This window comes from Rhinolophus sinicus, linkage group LG02 (assembly GCF_036562045.2).
Source record: "Rhinolophus sinicus isolate RSC01 linkage group LG02, ASM3656204v1, whole genome shotgun sequence".
Lineage (NCBI taxonomy): Eukaryota > Metazoa > Chordata > Mammalia > Chiroptera > Rhinolophidae > Rhinolophus > Rhinolophus sinicus.
In genome coordinates, this window is record NC_133752.1 from 137157240 (window position 1) to 137173425 (window position 16186).

Genomic DNA, 16186 nt, shown 5'->3' on the forward strand with positions numbered 1-16186 from the left:
ATGCAAAATTAGTGTGTGCAACAGGGATATTGTTAATCCCTATACTTTTAAAAAACGACACCTTATTATTTTTTATACTGCCAAACCGTCTAAAATGTAACAAATCTTACAGATATTGTTATCTGCCAGCTAAAAAATCAATTTATGTTGCTGAAACAAAAAGTTATACAAGAAAAAGAAACATGGTTTTTGTCTTGCAGAATTTTTGATTTTTAAATAAGAGAAATTTTATAAAAGAAAGAAATTCATGGTCACAAAATTTTAACATTTTAATCCTACACATTACAGGGCAAATAGATCCTGGATCCTATCTCCATATTCCATAAATCCTAACTTTTAGTTTCCATTTTAAATGTTGCCCTAACCACTAAAACATTAGTGGTTTTACAACCTCTGGATTGTGGAAATACATATTTCTGAAATAAATGTTACAAAAACAAAAATGGAAGAAAGCCAAACTGTATCCATGAAGGAAAAAAAGTGGAACATTTTGAAGCTTTTAGACACTTCTCTTTCCATGTCTGATGATTAACCTGTCAATTCAGTGCATCATATGGTCAATGTAATGGTCCCATGTTGAATAAACATCTAACTAGTGTCCATTGATTCCAAGTTAGTGGATGATGAATCTTTTTGGATACTTTCAAAGATGGCTGCAAGCTCAGGGTTAGAACTGATCTGTGACTGGAATTCACTCATCAGTGGACTCTTCTCTGCTTCTGGAATGGTCAGCAGTGCTGCAACTGCTCTCATGGCAGATCGCTTTAGTTCATCTTGCTTTTCAAACTCCTGTTTTACTGAGTTTGCCTTTACCTGTAACATTGAGTAAATTTATATTACATGCTATATGAACAAAATTTAAGCACGTAGAAATTTCTGGTAAAGCTACTCTTTCATAGTTCACGTTACATTATATTTTAAGCATAGCTGTTTTAAAACTTTTTAGCAGTTGCTTGTCTCCTTTTCTTTTAAGGGTATATCTTACACAAAGCCTATTATAAAAACAGAAAATCCAGAGCTATCATGGTAGGAAAGAGTGGGCCTTATCTGCTTAGCAGGTCCTACTTTGGCCACCAGAGAAAACTGTTCCTCTAGAAACATGGTTCATTATTCAAATACATCATGTGCTGACACCTCTGTGCCATAATTCATGTAATCATTTTTATATGAAAAGCCCTGTTTCACCTTCTGAATTTAAAAGTATTTCGGACTTTTCAAGGTCCATTTTAAATGCCATCACTTTCATATGCAGTCTTCTATGATTCCCATCCCCAGACCTCCACCAGAACTAAACATTTCAATCTCTTTTGTGGACCTACCACACTTTATCCCATATCAGTACCATATTAAAACTTAAGAATAGCATTTAATAGTGCTAAGTTTTCTAAAACATCCACATTTAATAGGTTGACTTTTAAAACCAACTGCTTCACATGGTGTTACCACGGTTAAATTAGGAAACCTACAGTATAGAACTGACTAGGAATCCTGACCAAGTCTGGCAGTTGATGTCTACCAATGATTACCTTAGTTGTACATGTGGCACGTAATGGCTCCACAAGTCGGTCCAACCTCTGCAGTACTGCACTTGGACAAAGGGTGGAGAGTCTCACCAACATTAAAAATGTTAGCATCTATAGGAATACAAAAAGATAAAATTTAGCCTTTGCATTATTTCCTAAAGACAAAATCCAAATTCTAACAAAGCTTTTAAAAGGAAAATGACTAGCACACCACATAAAGTTTCATTTTACTATAATTTGCCACAGATTTGTCTCAAACCTTATCTGAGGAATTTTAGTTACAAGTACGAGAAAGACTTACTCGTAATGTGGTCTAGTGTATAGAGCTAGAAAAGTGGTTCTCACTCTTAGCCACACATTAGAACTAGGAAGCTTTAGAAATATACCCATTCTTCTGCCCTGTTTCCAGAGATTTTTACTTAACCTATCAGGTCAGAGCCATAGATTTAGTATTTTTTAGAAAGCTCGTGTGCACCAAGATGAAAAACCACTGAAGAAAATAACTGAACTAGGAGAAAAGCTTTATAAGATTCTACTGTTTGAGCAGATCTTCCTTAAAAAAAGAAAAAAAACCCAAAAGATCGGTTATTCAGATTAATCCATGTAAAACCTGGCAATTCGTGATCTTTTTTTCTCTTGGACTATAAACTATAGAATTGAGGACTGTTTTTAATGGAGTCTGGGAGGATTCAGGCTACTGCCACACATGGAAACCTAAAAATCGGCGTTCTGAAAGTCTAGCTGAATTACTGCTCAACTGCCACTCTGCCTGTGTGACCAAAGGCCTTGAATGGAAAAGTGAAGAAAAAGAGACAGTGCATTTATATTTTATTTTTCAAACCACCCTTTCATAGTTCACATTTAAAACAGGCATAAGCAAATAGGAAACCAAAGAGCAGTTAGGAACAAACTTCATGCCTTAAACCTAAAAAATGGTATGATTTCTCTCTAGTTTGCTTCTATAGATTACTTCGAGTATCTGAAAAACCATTCTTCCATGTCACCCTTTAACAAAACTCTTGATATTTAACTTAAAGTATATTAGATTCCAATCTAAAGTGTATCAGACTGGAAAACAAAAATCCCTCATTCAGCTGAATACGATTATCGTGCAGAACGGCCCTAAAGACAGCCAAAGGAAATTAACCACGACAATCATGGGAAACTGAAAAAATCTTCCATGGGTAGTAACTGCAGTACATTATTAAGACAGGCCAAAAAGATCACAGATTATACTTTGAATGAAGTGCAAAACCTGTCTGGACTCTTCTTTGGAGGGAAAGGATCTAGGGACTATCCGCTAAGCAATCTGGCACAGGGAATTTCCTAGAATTTCCACCCAACTTAGACTTCCTCCTCCAATGAAGAGGTTTCTGAAGTTTTCCTGTATGACAACTGATGTTACAATTGCATCACTATTACTTTTGCATATTATAGTTCATAACACTTTCTAAAAGTATGACAAGCAAACCAGTTTTCCTCATTTAATACACAAAAGTAAATTACAAGGGTAAAAGTCACTGTAGCTAAGCCTTCTTCTAAAACATTCTATAAACAGGCACAAACATCTTACCTTAATATCATAATGGTCCTTCAAACCATCTTCAACATGATTTAGAAATTCAAAGATATCTAGTCTATCAAGACAACTGTCTAGAAGTGTGTACATACACTCAAAAGCTGCCTTTCTAATATCCAGGCCGTCATCCACTGTATGCTTAAATGGACCCATTTCTACCTGTTGAAACAAAAAAAGAATATGTGGATACACTTAAAAATAAAAGACAAGCTTAGAGAAAGTGTAATGTAACTAGCTTACCTCTCTTATAAGCTCCTTTCTAACTTTTGTTTCATTGTAAAGATGTGGAAGAACAGTATCTAGAAGATCCCTTATTAAAGACGGCTTATTGTGTGCTGCTGAATTGAATGTGACCAAGGCTACTCTTCTTACATTCAAATCTGGGTCTTCCAACGTTTTTAGGAAATCACCTGAAAAATAGTAAGAGAAGGAACATGTAATTATGTAAGCTTAAAATAAGATATATATTATATTTTTTCTAAATTGATAGATTATTATTATTATTGGTATTATTGTAATTTCTTCAATGCAGGTCATGGAAGAACATGACAAAATACTAAGTGAACTATATAGTTTCATTTTGGCAGCAGGTAAACCATCATGTCCCAGCTGAGAGGATTTGATAACCTACTCTCAAGTACCTATAATACAAAGGGTATGGAGTCAGAGTCCAAAAAGTTCCCTAATTTCTTCTATACTTTATAAAAAGGTGGACTGCACAGAGAAGTGATGGAGCAAGGAGGCACAGAACTAATAACTTGAATGACTGTCCTTAGAGTTCAAAATGAGTACTTACAAATGCAACCAAAACAGAATTTTAAAAACTGAGTTCAAAAAAAGGATAAACAGGGTAAGGACAGATCCAGTGCTTGATAAAAACGGAATACTGTTAGCTAGTACGCAATTTATCAAATGACAGAGAGAAATGTGCTTCCAAAGCCCTATTTTTATTTGTATCTTTATTTAACAAGAAATATATGACATGGTAAGAGGATAAGGGTACAAAAGGAGGAAACGGACATCTAACATAGGACAAAAAGCTACACAAAGCATCTAGCCACTTAAAACCAGATATAAGTCTGATCGTTCTTCGAATGTGGGGGAAAAATTATAGTGCAAAGATCTTTGGAGTCATACAGATGGTGATCCAAATAGCTTCACTTGTCAACTGTATGCCTTTTGGCAAGAGCCTCAGTTTCCCAGTTTATAAAATGAGAATTATAAACCTTTTAGGGCTATTAAGCAGAATAAATACCATGTATATTGTTGAACACAGTGTCTGGTACACACCTGGTACTCATCATTACACACATTCCACCTTACCATGAGCAATCTTTTAGAATACACAGGGAAAAAGAGGGACCAGAAGACGTAAATGTTCCCACAAAGCAATTTGAAAAAATGGGAGGAAAGAAATACTTCAGACACCACAGACCGGTAAACTCAAGGTTGACCACCCAGCAAAGTTCTGATTACAAAAAAAGCTTAGGAAATAGCTCAGGTTCAAAAGGAATTTAAACGTACCAGGCTAAATCTCCTCACCCCATTACTAAGATGGTAAATTAGAATAAACATGATTTCAGTAAAGTACCTAAAACATTGTATTACGGATAAATGGTGACATGGACTAAATCAATGGTCCCCAACCCCTTGCTCTAGGAATTTTAATTTTTAAAGCTTTTTAGGTGGTTGTGATGTTCATATAGTCTCAAATAATACTGAACTAGATCATAAGTCAATTAGAATGATAATCATCTGACTGAATAACAATACCAACGATGAACACTGTTTGACTGTTGTCAACCTGGAAAGATGTCTCTAGAGACGCGGCACAGGTCTTTTCCTTTGTCCTAGCTTATCCAGCACCAAAACGTGAATAAATATATCAAAGCAAAAAAAAGGGAGGGCAACAAAAGCAAGAATCTTCTGACAGAGAATTTCTCTGAATTATTTCTAGGTCCCAGCAGTAGCTCCCATTTATCCCCATGTCCCCCTTATTCTGAGTTGGTAACCCCTTTCTGTACTGTTTTAAACTGCCTTTTCTCCTTTCTGGCACCTGTAATGTGGCCTGACCCTGCAAAGCTTCTTTGCCACATCCCGCTAGCCTCTCTGCTGGTATCCCCACCTGGTATCCCCATTCTTCTGTTCTCAAGAAAGCACCAAATTGAGTTCTGAGGGGTTTTAGCTACTACCAACTTAGGGAAAATTGATGATGAAAACAACACAGGGAAGTTATAAAATCACGAAAAACAATCCTAAAAGCTAATTCTTGTCTTCACAGAAATAGAGATAGGAATTCTCCTCTCCAGTTCTGGTAACTGTCCTTTTTATGCTACGGTTGTTCTGACCTTATATATGGGAACTGGAGGGTTACAATAACAGAAAATTGGGGCCCTAACAGCTCAAGTAAGATCCACTTACATCTGGGAGGAAACTTCAGAACTATTCAGATAGATCAAATATATTTCCTTTATCCATTAGTTATTTTAGGTCATCCCAAAATATAATTATCAAATGTGTAGCTGACTCTAAAGACATCCTAATGTATTTACTAATTTCAGTTATTTGCAAAATTATCAGGCAATAATTTCAAACTAAGGGATGATAGAATGTAGAATGTAAGTATATAAGATGATACGTTATCAATTATCTTTGTAATGAAACAATCACCAGATCCTTAAAAGTATTTCAGTTCCTTGGTGTTATTTTCAGTTATTGAAATGATTCGTTTTTTGACAATTACCTACTAAATAGTTCATCAGTATGTTTACCGTTGTTTGCACTTACCTATACAGTTCTTTAATAGTGGATCAATAGGTTGTGGATGATCAGAAATAGTAAACTTCACAGCTGTCACCACTGAGCTTCGGGCATAGGATGAGCCTAATTAAAAATAAATTTAAGTCTATTGGTATGAAGTCCACTAAAATCCATGGACATCTTTATCGTTCTCAAACCACTTCAAATGACACTAGTGCCTTCAAGTCTTCAAAATTCCTTTGGTCAAAAGGGGTTTTCCTATTGCTATCTGAATACTAACAGAACAGAACAAAATGTACTCATCTTATGAAATACAACTCCATCAGATTTCAAAGGAAACTTTCTTCTGGGAGGAGGAGGCCTGGGAGAGCAGCAGTTGGGGAATCTAGCCCTCGCAAAATGGAATTGGTTAAATCCATAAATAGCTTTTAATATCCTGAAGTATTTTATTAAAAAAGAAAGCAATTTCTAAGAATAAATGGCTATTATTACCTTCCACTTGCTGTAAAGGGATTGACAGTGGTAAATCTGAAAAACTCTTCTAAGATCTCTCATTTGCACTAAGAGTAAGTGAACCAATTTTAGTATTAATTGTTTCTAGCAAGCTCCTCAGGATATATTAATTCGAGAGACACCTGTGTTTTCCACAGTTTAAGATAAAAGAATAACATTAAAATACAATGAACACTAGAACAGATTTATTTAACCATTATCTAATTACACTCTTTATCCTTTCAAACAAGCAAACATCATTCAAATAGAGCTTTATACGATAACATGAGGCAATAGGTTCTACACGTAACAAGATATAGGGATGTTTAAACTTCAGCATTAGGCATCTTTTAAGGCAAACCAACTGCAAATAATTAACAAAATCTCTTAAAATAAGAAAATCTAGGTACCCACCTGATATCAAATACCCCTTAAGCCGTGGAAGGAGAGTTTCTGGATCGATTAGCGTAAGTTTGCCTAGACATTCCGCGACGACATTTCGGGTTCCTTCCTCTGCACACTCGCAGTGCTTTAGCAATAAGGCCCAGATGTTTTCCACATACGGTTTAAGGCCCACCACTGATGCAGAGCTAATAATTTCCTTCAAGGAATGAAGCAGAAGATACTGCCTTTTGGGTTGACTGGTTATTTCTTGTAAGACAAATGGCAGATATTCAGGAAGGTTGCCCACACTAATGCTGCCTAACGCATAGGATGCAGCTGATTTGACTTCTTCACTAGGAGATGAGAAGGCTTCTAGTATTACAGATTTTAGTTCTAGCTGCCCACTTAAATCAATATGATGCCCAACTTCTCCAAGAGAAAGTAGAGCTAAGAGACGAATGGAATCTGTAGACCTGGAGTTCTTGACATCTTGAATAAACTGACCTACTACAGCTGGTCCTTCTTTAGGACATGCTCGAGTAAGGGCAGCTACACATTTGGCAATGGAGTAATAAGACTGCTTGTGAGTAAGAGCTGTGCTCTGAGAATAAACTGGACCAGTCAGCATGCGCAACAAATCCATGTATCCTAGATTACTTGTTCCAGTGACAACCAGAGCTTGGAAAAAGTCTAGCATAGCACTGAGAGCTCCCCCCTGCAATAATGGTGATCTCACAAGTCCAATAAGTTCATTGAGAATGGATCCACTTATCTTTGAAAGGGAGGAAGGATACACTTTTGCCAGTGTGGTAAGAAAACTGATAGCCATCTGAGAAACATGCATATCACTTTCGCTGATAAGAGGTGGGAGCTCATCTAGAACTGCATCAATCATGGCAGCTGTCAAGCTGTCGCTATAGTTTTTAATTAGAATATCGAGGGCAGAAAGGGTACCCAGTTTCAAAGCTCTCTGGTTTTTCCTGAGAAACGAAGCAAGGATAGGAACCCCTTCTCCCAGGACAGGTCTCAAATCTATCTTCAAAGGTGATCCAGCAATCAGCGTCAATGCCTTCACTGTAGTTAACCGGGTAATTTCATTCTTTAGTCTCTCCAAGAAAATTTGAAGTGTATTAGGCAAGTCAGAACCCAAATTGTCTCCAAGGTTGCAAATAATTTGTCCCATACAGGAAATAGCCCTTTCCTTAACTTCCTGATCAATGTCAGCTGCTTTTAACCTCTTAATGGTACAGGTAAATAGATCCTTGATGTAAGGAGTTGCATCAAACGAGGAAGGCTGATCTAAGGGACGAATTACTTTGACAAGCTGTTGAGTAACAAGAAGTGCTTCAGATGTAATCTTGTAAAATGGGTCTCCAACACAAGCCACCACTGGAGGGACCAATGCCTGTACATGCGGATGGAAGACTTGAGGAGAGTGGTTACAGAGGATTACATATAGACATGACAAAGCATCAATCTTCAAATTCGATGAACTTGATTTATCATTCAGGGAGAAAATGATTCCTAAAAAACACAATTAAAAAAATCCAATATTTATGTATGGTTTTAAGTAAGAAAAAAGTTAAAAACTAATCAGTCCTTAAAATAATGCTGGTTTCGACTTCATCATATTACCTCTAAAGTAGTAAAAATTCCACAATCTATAAGGAATATTAGAGCCAAAAATTTTAGAAAATTTTAAACTTTTTACCTGCAAGTTTCTAACTTTAGGTGTTCTAGATGGTTCTTTAAAAAAGTTAGTTCTATGTACAAATTAAGTTATCACGAATTATCCTTTTGAAGGAAACATTTAAGCTAACCTAAGTCTCAATAAAGTCTATAGTAAGTTTCCAAAAGTGATTTACTATTTCTTTCATACCTGGCACAAGAACAGGGATGTGTTGCGTTAGGGCCCCAGGTAACACATTTACCAGTTCAGTTAACATGTTAAAACAACACTGTCGGGTCTTCACACTTTTTTCTTTCATCTGTTTGTGCAGAGCTTTAACAATGTTGGGAACCTGTAATTATAACACACTCATTAGCTGGTTCAGCTATCAATATAATACAAATTGCAGGGGATGGGGAGAAAGGGGAGAATTTATCTTTTTTTGTTAAATTCCTAATTCTGCTAAGTGCTAACAAGACTTGTTAGATACAAACTTTGTTGTATCAATTATGTTCTCTTGTAACTATTTATTTGCTTGATACCGATAAATAAGAAAATGGAGAAAAACTATCATTAGCTTTCTACAGAGCAATAAAATAGTCTTCCTTGGTTAATTTTTAATTATGAAATGCACAAGACTAAACAGAAATCTAACCAAATAAAATTTTCAACCAAAATTTGACAATTTATAAATGGTTTTTCTGAACATAAATAATACAGATAGGCACTGAAGGAAAAAGGACAAATTATATTAGGTTGATGCAAAAGTAACTGCAGTTTTTGCAATTATTTTTAACCTTTTAAACTGCAGTTACTTTTGCACCAACCTAATAAAAAAGAAACCATTAAATGGACCCTAATTTTTATGTTTAGTTTGCTGTTACAGTGAAATCAACCTCACTTCAAATGTAGCTACACACAAGCAAGCAGCAGGAGAGGTATTCAAAAATATTTGCTTCTAAACTTTCTAATGTCGTTAAAAAAGCCTAAATAGGGTATTTACTAACAAAATCTTATGGATGCCACGATACAGCCATGTATCATATCGAACAATGATCTGAGAACTAGAGATTAAAGAAAACACCTATTTAATTCATCACAGCATGATGAGAATTTCCCATCATTTCACCTAACTTTTATACACTTATTTAATTGCTTATGTCATCCATATACTTTATCTCATTTCTTTCTACAATTAATCTTCAGTGTTCACCTGTAAGCTCACCACAATTTTTTTCAATTTGTACTACTTGAAAACAAGATAGATATGGTATGTACATCCCCTCCCGTGGTTTAGTTTAATCTGGCTCACGTTTTGTAATCTATAAAAGTGGACAAATATGGCCCCAAATGGGTTGCTATAGGGATTACATACAAGGTAGGAAAATGCCTAGCATGTACTAAATATTCAACAAATGGGAGCAATTTTGCTGTAATGTTTAGGATCTTAGAAAAAATTGTCCGAGAGTAAAAAGTATGTGTTTTATTAGTAAGAACTGGCATGTATAAGTACTTACTGTGTAGCAGGCACTACATTAAATGTTTACATAGATCGTCTCATCCCTCACTGTCTTGGGTAGACAGTTCTAAGTAAACCCTTATTACAAATGAGAAAAGCAAGGTTTAATAAAATGACAATTTCTCCAAGATCACACAGTAAATTAGGACTGAAGCCAGTTATGAATATACGCAGTCTGACGCCACAGCTCTGAGACACCTCCATTAATATCAAAGATAAAAATTACTGAATCTTAAAATACTTTTAAACTGACCTGACTCTGAAGCATCGTTAAAGGTGTTTCTCCCTGTTCCATTGCATCAGGGTCACACAGCCAACTTTGTACAGGACGAGTTTGCTTCAAAAGAGAAAGGTACGCATGAAAAACATCTGCCTTTACATTCTCCTCACGCTCTTTAAATCTGGATATCAGTGCAGGAGAGACGGTCTTGTAGAATTCTGGAAGCATTTCGTGCCGTGTGCTAACTACAGCATCCAGGCACTTCGCGGCTGCTCGTCTCACTTTCCAGCTCATGTCATCATCGTCACTGTATTCATCATCACTCCCTAAAGAGAAGTTGTAATGTGGGGTTATTATCACAGGAAAAGTTTGTCATTTAATACAAAAAGTGAATTGATACTCATAACTAAAACAGCTTTCTAACTTTTCACTAACCTATGTAGCAGTAGATACGTTTATAAAGAGCTAAAACTTAAACAGATGAAGTTAATTTATATAAATTAACAAATAAATAAACCTCTAAAGAAAAATGATCATGATTTTGTTTTTCATTTGTTAAACATGAGCTGCTTATTAACCCTTTAAAATCATTAATACGTTAAACTTCTTTAGAACATTAATATTTGTAAAATCAAAAATGTCCTCGTCTTTTAAATAATATGAATAAAAGTTCAATTCACCGGAATCACTTGACACTATAGGAAAATCAAACAATCAATCAGGGAGTTTGTAAGATAAACCATGAAACAAACTTTAGAGATAGATGGTGTGATAAAAATAGTTAGGAAAATTAACTCAAAATCGATCAAAGACCTAAATATAAGACCTAAAACAATAAATTGTGTAGAAGAAAGCACAGGAACTAAACTTACAGACCATGGGTTCAGAGAGGATTTTATAAATTTGACCTCAAAGGCAAGGGAAGTAAAAGCAAATATGAATGTGACCATATCAAACTAAAAAGCTGCTGCACAGCAAAGGAAACCATCAATAAAACAAAGAGGCAACAAACCGAATGGAAGAAGATATTTGCAAACAACATCTCCAATAAGGGGCTAATATCCAAGATATATAAAGAACTCATACAACTCAGCAACAACAAAAATCCTATTAAAAAATAGGCAGAGGACCTAAACAGACACTTTTCCAAAGAAGACATACAAACAGCAAACAGATATAAGAAAAGATGCCTAACTTCACTAGCTATTAGGAAAATGCAAATGAAAACCACAGTGAAATACCACCTCACACCTGTTAGAATGGCTATTATCAAGACAAGTAACAAGTGTTGGAGAGGCTGTGGAGAAAAAGGAACCCTCATACACTGTTGGTGGGAATGTAAATTGGTACAGGCACTATGGAAAACAGTATGGAGGTTCCTCAAAAAATTAAGAATACAATTACCATAAAACACAGCAATCCCTCTCCTGGGTATCTACCCAAAAAATCTGAAAAGATTTATCTGTAAAGATATATGTACTCCGATGTTCACTGCAGCATTATTCACGATGGCCAAGACGTGGAAACAACCAGAGTGTCCTTCGATAGATGACTGGATAAATATATCGTACATATATACAATGGAATATTACGCAGCCATAAGAAAAGATGAAATACTGCCATTTGAGACATGAATGGATCTTGAGATTATCATGCTAAGTGAAATGAGTTAGACAGAAAAGTTGAGAACCGTATGTGGAAAATAGAACTGAAAGCAACAAATGAACAAAACGACAAACAAACAAAAACTTACAGACACAGACGTCAGTTTAGCGGTTACCAGAGGGGACGCAGAAGGGGGTCAAATACATGGTGAGAGAAGGAGAACTGACTCTGGGTGGTAAACACACAATGCAATATATAGATGATGTATTATAGAATTGCACACTTGAAACCTATGTAATTTTACTAACCTATGTCACTCCAATAAATGAAAAACAAAGAATCCCAGGACATTCCATAGAACTAATTTTCTGGAGAGAAAAGGAATCCTGACATCAGCTTTCTTTGTGACTATAAGACTTTTCACTAAATTTGTTGATGGGCTATTAGGAGCAAATATGCATATTCTCTACCTTTCAAGATACTGTCTTAATATAGTTTACACTTTCTCAATTATAGCAAGAAAATTCTTCCCACGTTAACAACAGAGGGCCATCTTCTCCAAACTCCCTTAAACCATAAAACCATATTCCTGCCATAGGCATTAACTATTCCATTTCACTCATGTACGAACCTGGAATTCACAAGAATGATCTGGGGTGAAGATTAAATTTAGATTTTCAGCACAATGACATTAAATCCAGGAAACTAGGTGAGATCAACAAGAACATAAGAGTAAAATGGAGAAGTCCAAGGACCAAACCCTGGGATACTCCAAAGTTTAGTGATGAAGAGAAACCAGCATGGAGACTGAAAAAGACTGAAACCAGGAGAGTGTGGTATCCTGGAAATTAAATAAAGAAATGCTGCTGGAACTGAGAAACAGGTAGGGTCAAACATTTGAGGTCACTGGCAATCCTGTTCATCACTGAAGATTGGATTCAAGAGAGAAGGGGAAGAAAGGAACTGGAAAGCATTCTTCTGAGGAGTTCCGTTGTAAAGGAGAGAAACGGGCAGTAGCGGCTAGAGTTTATGATATGCAGTTAAGAGAAGTCTTTATAGCTGTTTTTGTTTTAAAAGGACTGATGAAATTACAGCATTAGAGGAAAGTCATTATATAAATTCATACAAAGAATGAAACTAAAAATTATCATGAAAAAAAATAGCAGAAAATCCACAAACCAGATACCTAGTAACTTACCATTTGAACATCTCTATTCTGATTCTTTCAACACTGGGAAACAACAAAACATGAGCAACCCCTATGTCCTTCTGGAAGTGCTACTCCTTCTGGAGTAAATACCACACAAATCATAGATAGCATGACATCAATCTTAAGAGCCCCAGAAGTGTTTAGATTATTCATTAAGTTAAATGGAGCCTCAAACAATATTTAGGATTTTTCATGAAAGTAACTAGTTTATAAAACCAAACACACTGCTCTGAGCGTGTACATCTACAGGTATAGTTATAAGAATAACATTCATTTCCCTCCTTAAAAAATGCTTTGTAGGGAATCTGAACAATAAAGCACAAAAATCATTTATAATTGCTAGCCAAGAGAACAATACTAATTGTTTTTTCTGTGTATTTAAAAAAAAAAAATGTTTAAAAAAAAAAGAGAGAGAGAGAGAAAGCGAAATAGAAAACAGGCCCAAAATGGGATCACTAGAGCTAAAAGCCCAAGATACCAACCTAGACTGAATACCTGATCTAACTGCAGTTTCAACCTCTCCCAGAAACATAATCAACCAGCACGGTCTTCTGGTCAAGCACCAGTAAGGTAATCTGTCCCACAGGCCCCTCTCCATCCTCCACTGAAAAAAGAGGCAATCTCCATAAATCCCCTGCTCTTCCCCCAAGAAAAGATGTCCCAGCCCCAACATAATCCGTTCTCTTCCCAACCCCCACCCTGCCCCTAGCTCCCTTTCCCCACCCTTCTTCCTTAAAGTCCTTCCACCTTGTACAACTCTCTGAGTGCCCTAGTTGTTGCTAGATGGGACACTGACTGATTCATAAATCGCTTAACTAAAGCCAATTAGATCTTCAAATTCACCCAGCTGAATTTTGTTTTTTAACAAAATAAAAACTCGGACACAGTAATTTTTGTTACCTACTTTTCACTCAACTTATTAACTGCTTCAATAAATTTTTTTCTAGAACATGATTTTGAAAATGCTGCATAGCAGTTCAATGCGTGGATGCCCCATAATTTATTTAATCAATTTGCTATTGTTGAATATTGAGGTCATTTCCACTGTTACAAATAAACAAACAGTACAATTTGAGGTAAAAATCACCCCCGTCTGTAACACTGGGTCTTTCGTGAAAATTTAACAAATTACTTCTATTTAATTTGAAATACCTTGGTCATCATCATCACCACCATCTGCATCCATGGCATTTTCGTCTTCATCTTCATCATCATAATTATAATTTGGATCATACGTAAGATATTTAAGGCAAATATTTATAATGGTAGAAACATGAGGATATACTTCCTTAGGGCATCTGAAGAAAGAAACAAAAGCTGCTTCAAGTAACTGTTCTTTTCTCCTTGATTCAATACCTGCCACATTTTGATTTATCACCTACCAGAAGTTTTTTCTCCTCTTTAATATAGCACAGGAAAGTGATTCCCAGCCTTTTCAACACCAATACGCTCCATCATTCTCACATTGGCTCCACGTTTTAAAAGATTTACTTTTCAAATTATATTTATGTAAATCAAATGTAAGATTAATTTTAACCTTCACATTTTAACATCTCTGGAGCTGGAATGGTTTTATGATAAAGGGCGTACCGGGATTAATGGGTAGCACCGAGAGAAACTTGTGTATAGTTTCCCCGGCTTATCCATGGCTCGTATGTTCCAAGACCTGCACAGTGGATGCCTAAGACTGCAGACAGTACTGAACCCTATATAAGTTGTTTTTTCCTATTCATACATACACTTCTATGGCTTTTCTTTGGCACATCAGAATTGCCAGCATCACTACTTTTGCATTGCATTTGGGGGCCATGACAATCATGCACCGCAGAGAAACTTTTCTGTCAGTAATAGACCTCATGTATGACAGTGGTCCCGTAAAGTTATAATGGAGCTTAAAAATTCCTGTCACCTGGTGATGTAAGGTCTTAATGCAAAGCATTACATAAACACTCACCATTGTGTTCCAATTGCCTACAGTATTCAGTACAGTAACATGCTGTACAGGTTTGTAGCCTAGGAGCTGTAGAGAAACAGAATCTGTAGCCCCAAAATATGTCTCTTTGGTAAGGATTATTTTAGGCTGATTAATTTTAAGAAACAGCAGACCTGGGAGAAGCTCTGAAAACCAAGTGGAAGTTACCCTTTGTAAAAGACATTTACATTTGTAAGGGAAATGTCTGTAATGGTTTCTCGCTGGCTGTCCCAAAAGAGGGATGCCCTTATCTCTAGAAGCTCCTCTCACTGCAGGTAGCAAGGACTTAGATCTGCATGACAACCTTCCCGTTTACTGTGCTTTCCCCATAACCCTCCCATAACTGACTCCTCCCACTCCTAACATTTGTTCTCATCAGCTAAAGATGGTATTTAAGGGGTGGCTTCACTCATTTTGGCTGGTTACTCAGTTTTTGTGGGTCTCTCCCATGTAGACATAAGGTATACGTGTTATTGAACTTTTGTTTTTCTCGTTAATCTGTCCTTTATTAGAGGTTTCTCAACCAAGAACCCGGAAGGGTAGAGAGAAAACTCCTTTCCTTTCCTACACACCAGGCTGTACCGCATAGCACAGGTGCATAGTAGGCGCTCCCCTCTAGGTGTTCATCCGTGCCCTCTGATGTTCACTCAAGGACGCACATCCCCTAACAAGGAGTATCTCAAAACACATCCCCACCATTAAGCAGCACATGACTGTTAAGTAAAATAAGGGTTACCTGAACACCAGCACTGTGACATGCAACGTGCCACGGTGGCTCTGACCACCAGGACAGCTACTAACTAAAGGTCTGGGAGCATATGAAGCATGAATACATTGCACAACAGGACGATTCGCATCCTGCAGGATGGCGAGACATTTCAGTAGGCTACTGAAAACTGTGTGCTATTTAAAACATGAATTAATTCTGGAATTTACCATTTAACATTTTCGGACCACAGTTGACAACAGGGAACTGAAACTGCAAAGAGAAACCCCGGGTAAGGGGAGACCACTATATGCTATATTTTCGTAACATATGGCAAGACAAAGCCCGGATGAACTTGCTTTTCAGCACCTAGGAGCATGTGTGTACACGCCAAAACGCATCCGGGTTTGGTCTTCTAGCTCTACATTGAGAGTACAGAACATATAAATGCCCCAAAATAAAGGAATAATTTGTGTTTCTCAATTAAAAGGATGAAAGTGAATCGCACAACTTCTGATTTTAACAATCTGACATGATTATAAAGCTT

At 36.5% G+C, this 16186-nt stretch overlaps 1 protein-coding gene across 1 annotated transcript in view; it reads right to left on the reverse strand.

The window, feature by feature from the left end:
* Window positions 1-256: 256 nt before the first annotated feature.
* Window positions 257-16186, reverse strand: part of CAND1 (cullin associated and neddylation dissociated 1) — a 40088-nt gene continuing 24158 nt past the window's right edge. Inside the window, exons 6-14 of the mRNA XM_074324877.1 lie at window positions 14114-14339; window positions 10180-10472; window positions 8618-8759; window positions 6769-8262; window positions 5890-5985; window positions 3343-3512; window positions 3097-3261; window positions 1527-1634; window positions 257-813 (exon numbers count right to left, since the gene is read on the reverse strand). Of these exons, the coding sequence (XP_074180978.1) occupies window positions 589-813; window positions 1527-1634; window positions 3097-3261; window positions 3343-3512; window positions 5890-5985; window positions 6769-8262; window positions 8618-8759; window positions 10180-10472; window positions 14114-14339 (2919 nt within the window). The 3' untranslated portion in view covers window positions 257-588. The remainder of the gene's footprint in view (window positions 814-1526; window positions 1635-3096; window positions 3262-3342; window positions 3513-5889; window positions 5986-6768; window positions 8263-8617; window positions 8760-10179; window positions 10473-14113; window positions 14340-16186) is intronic.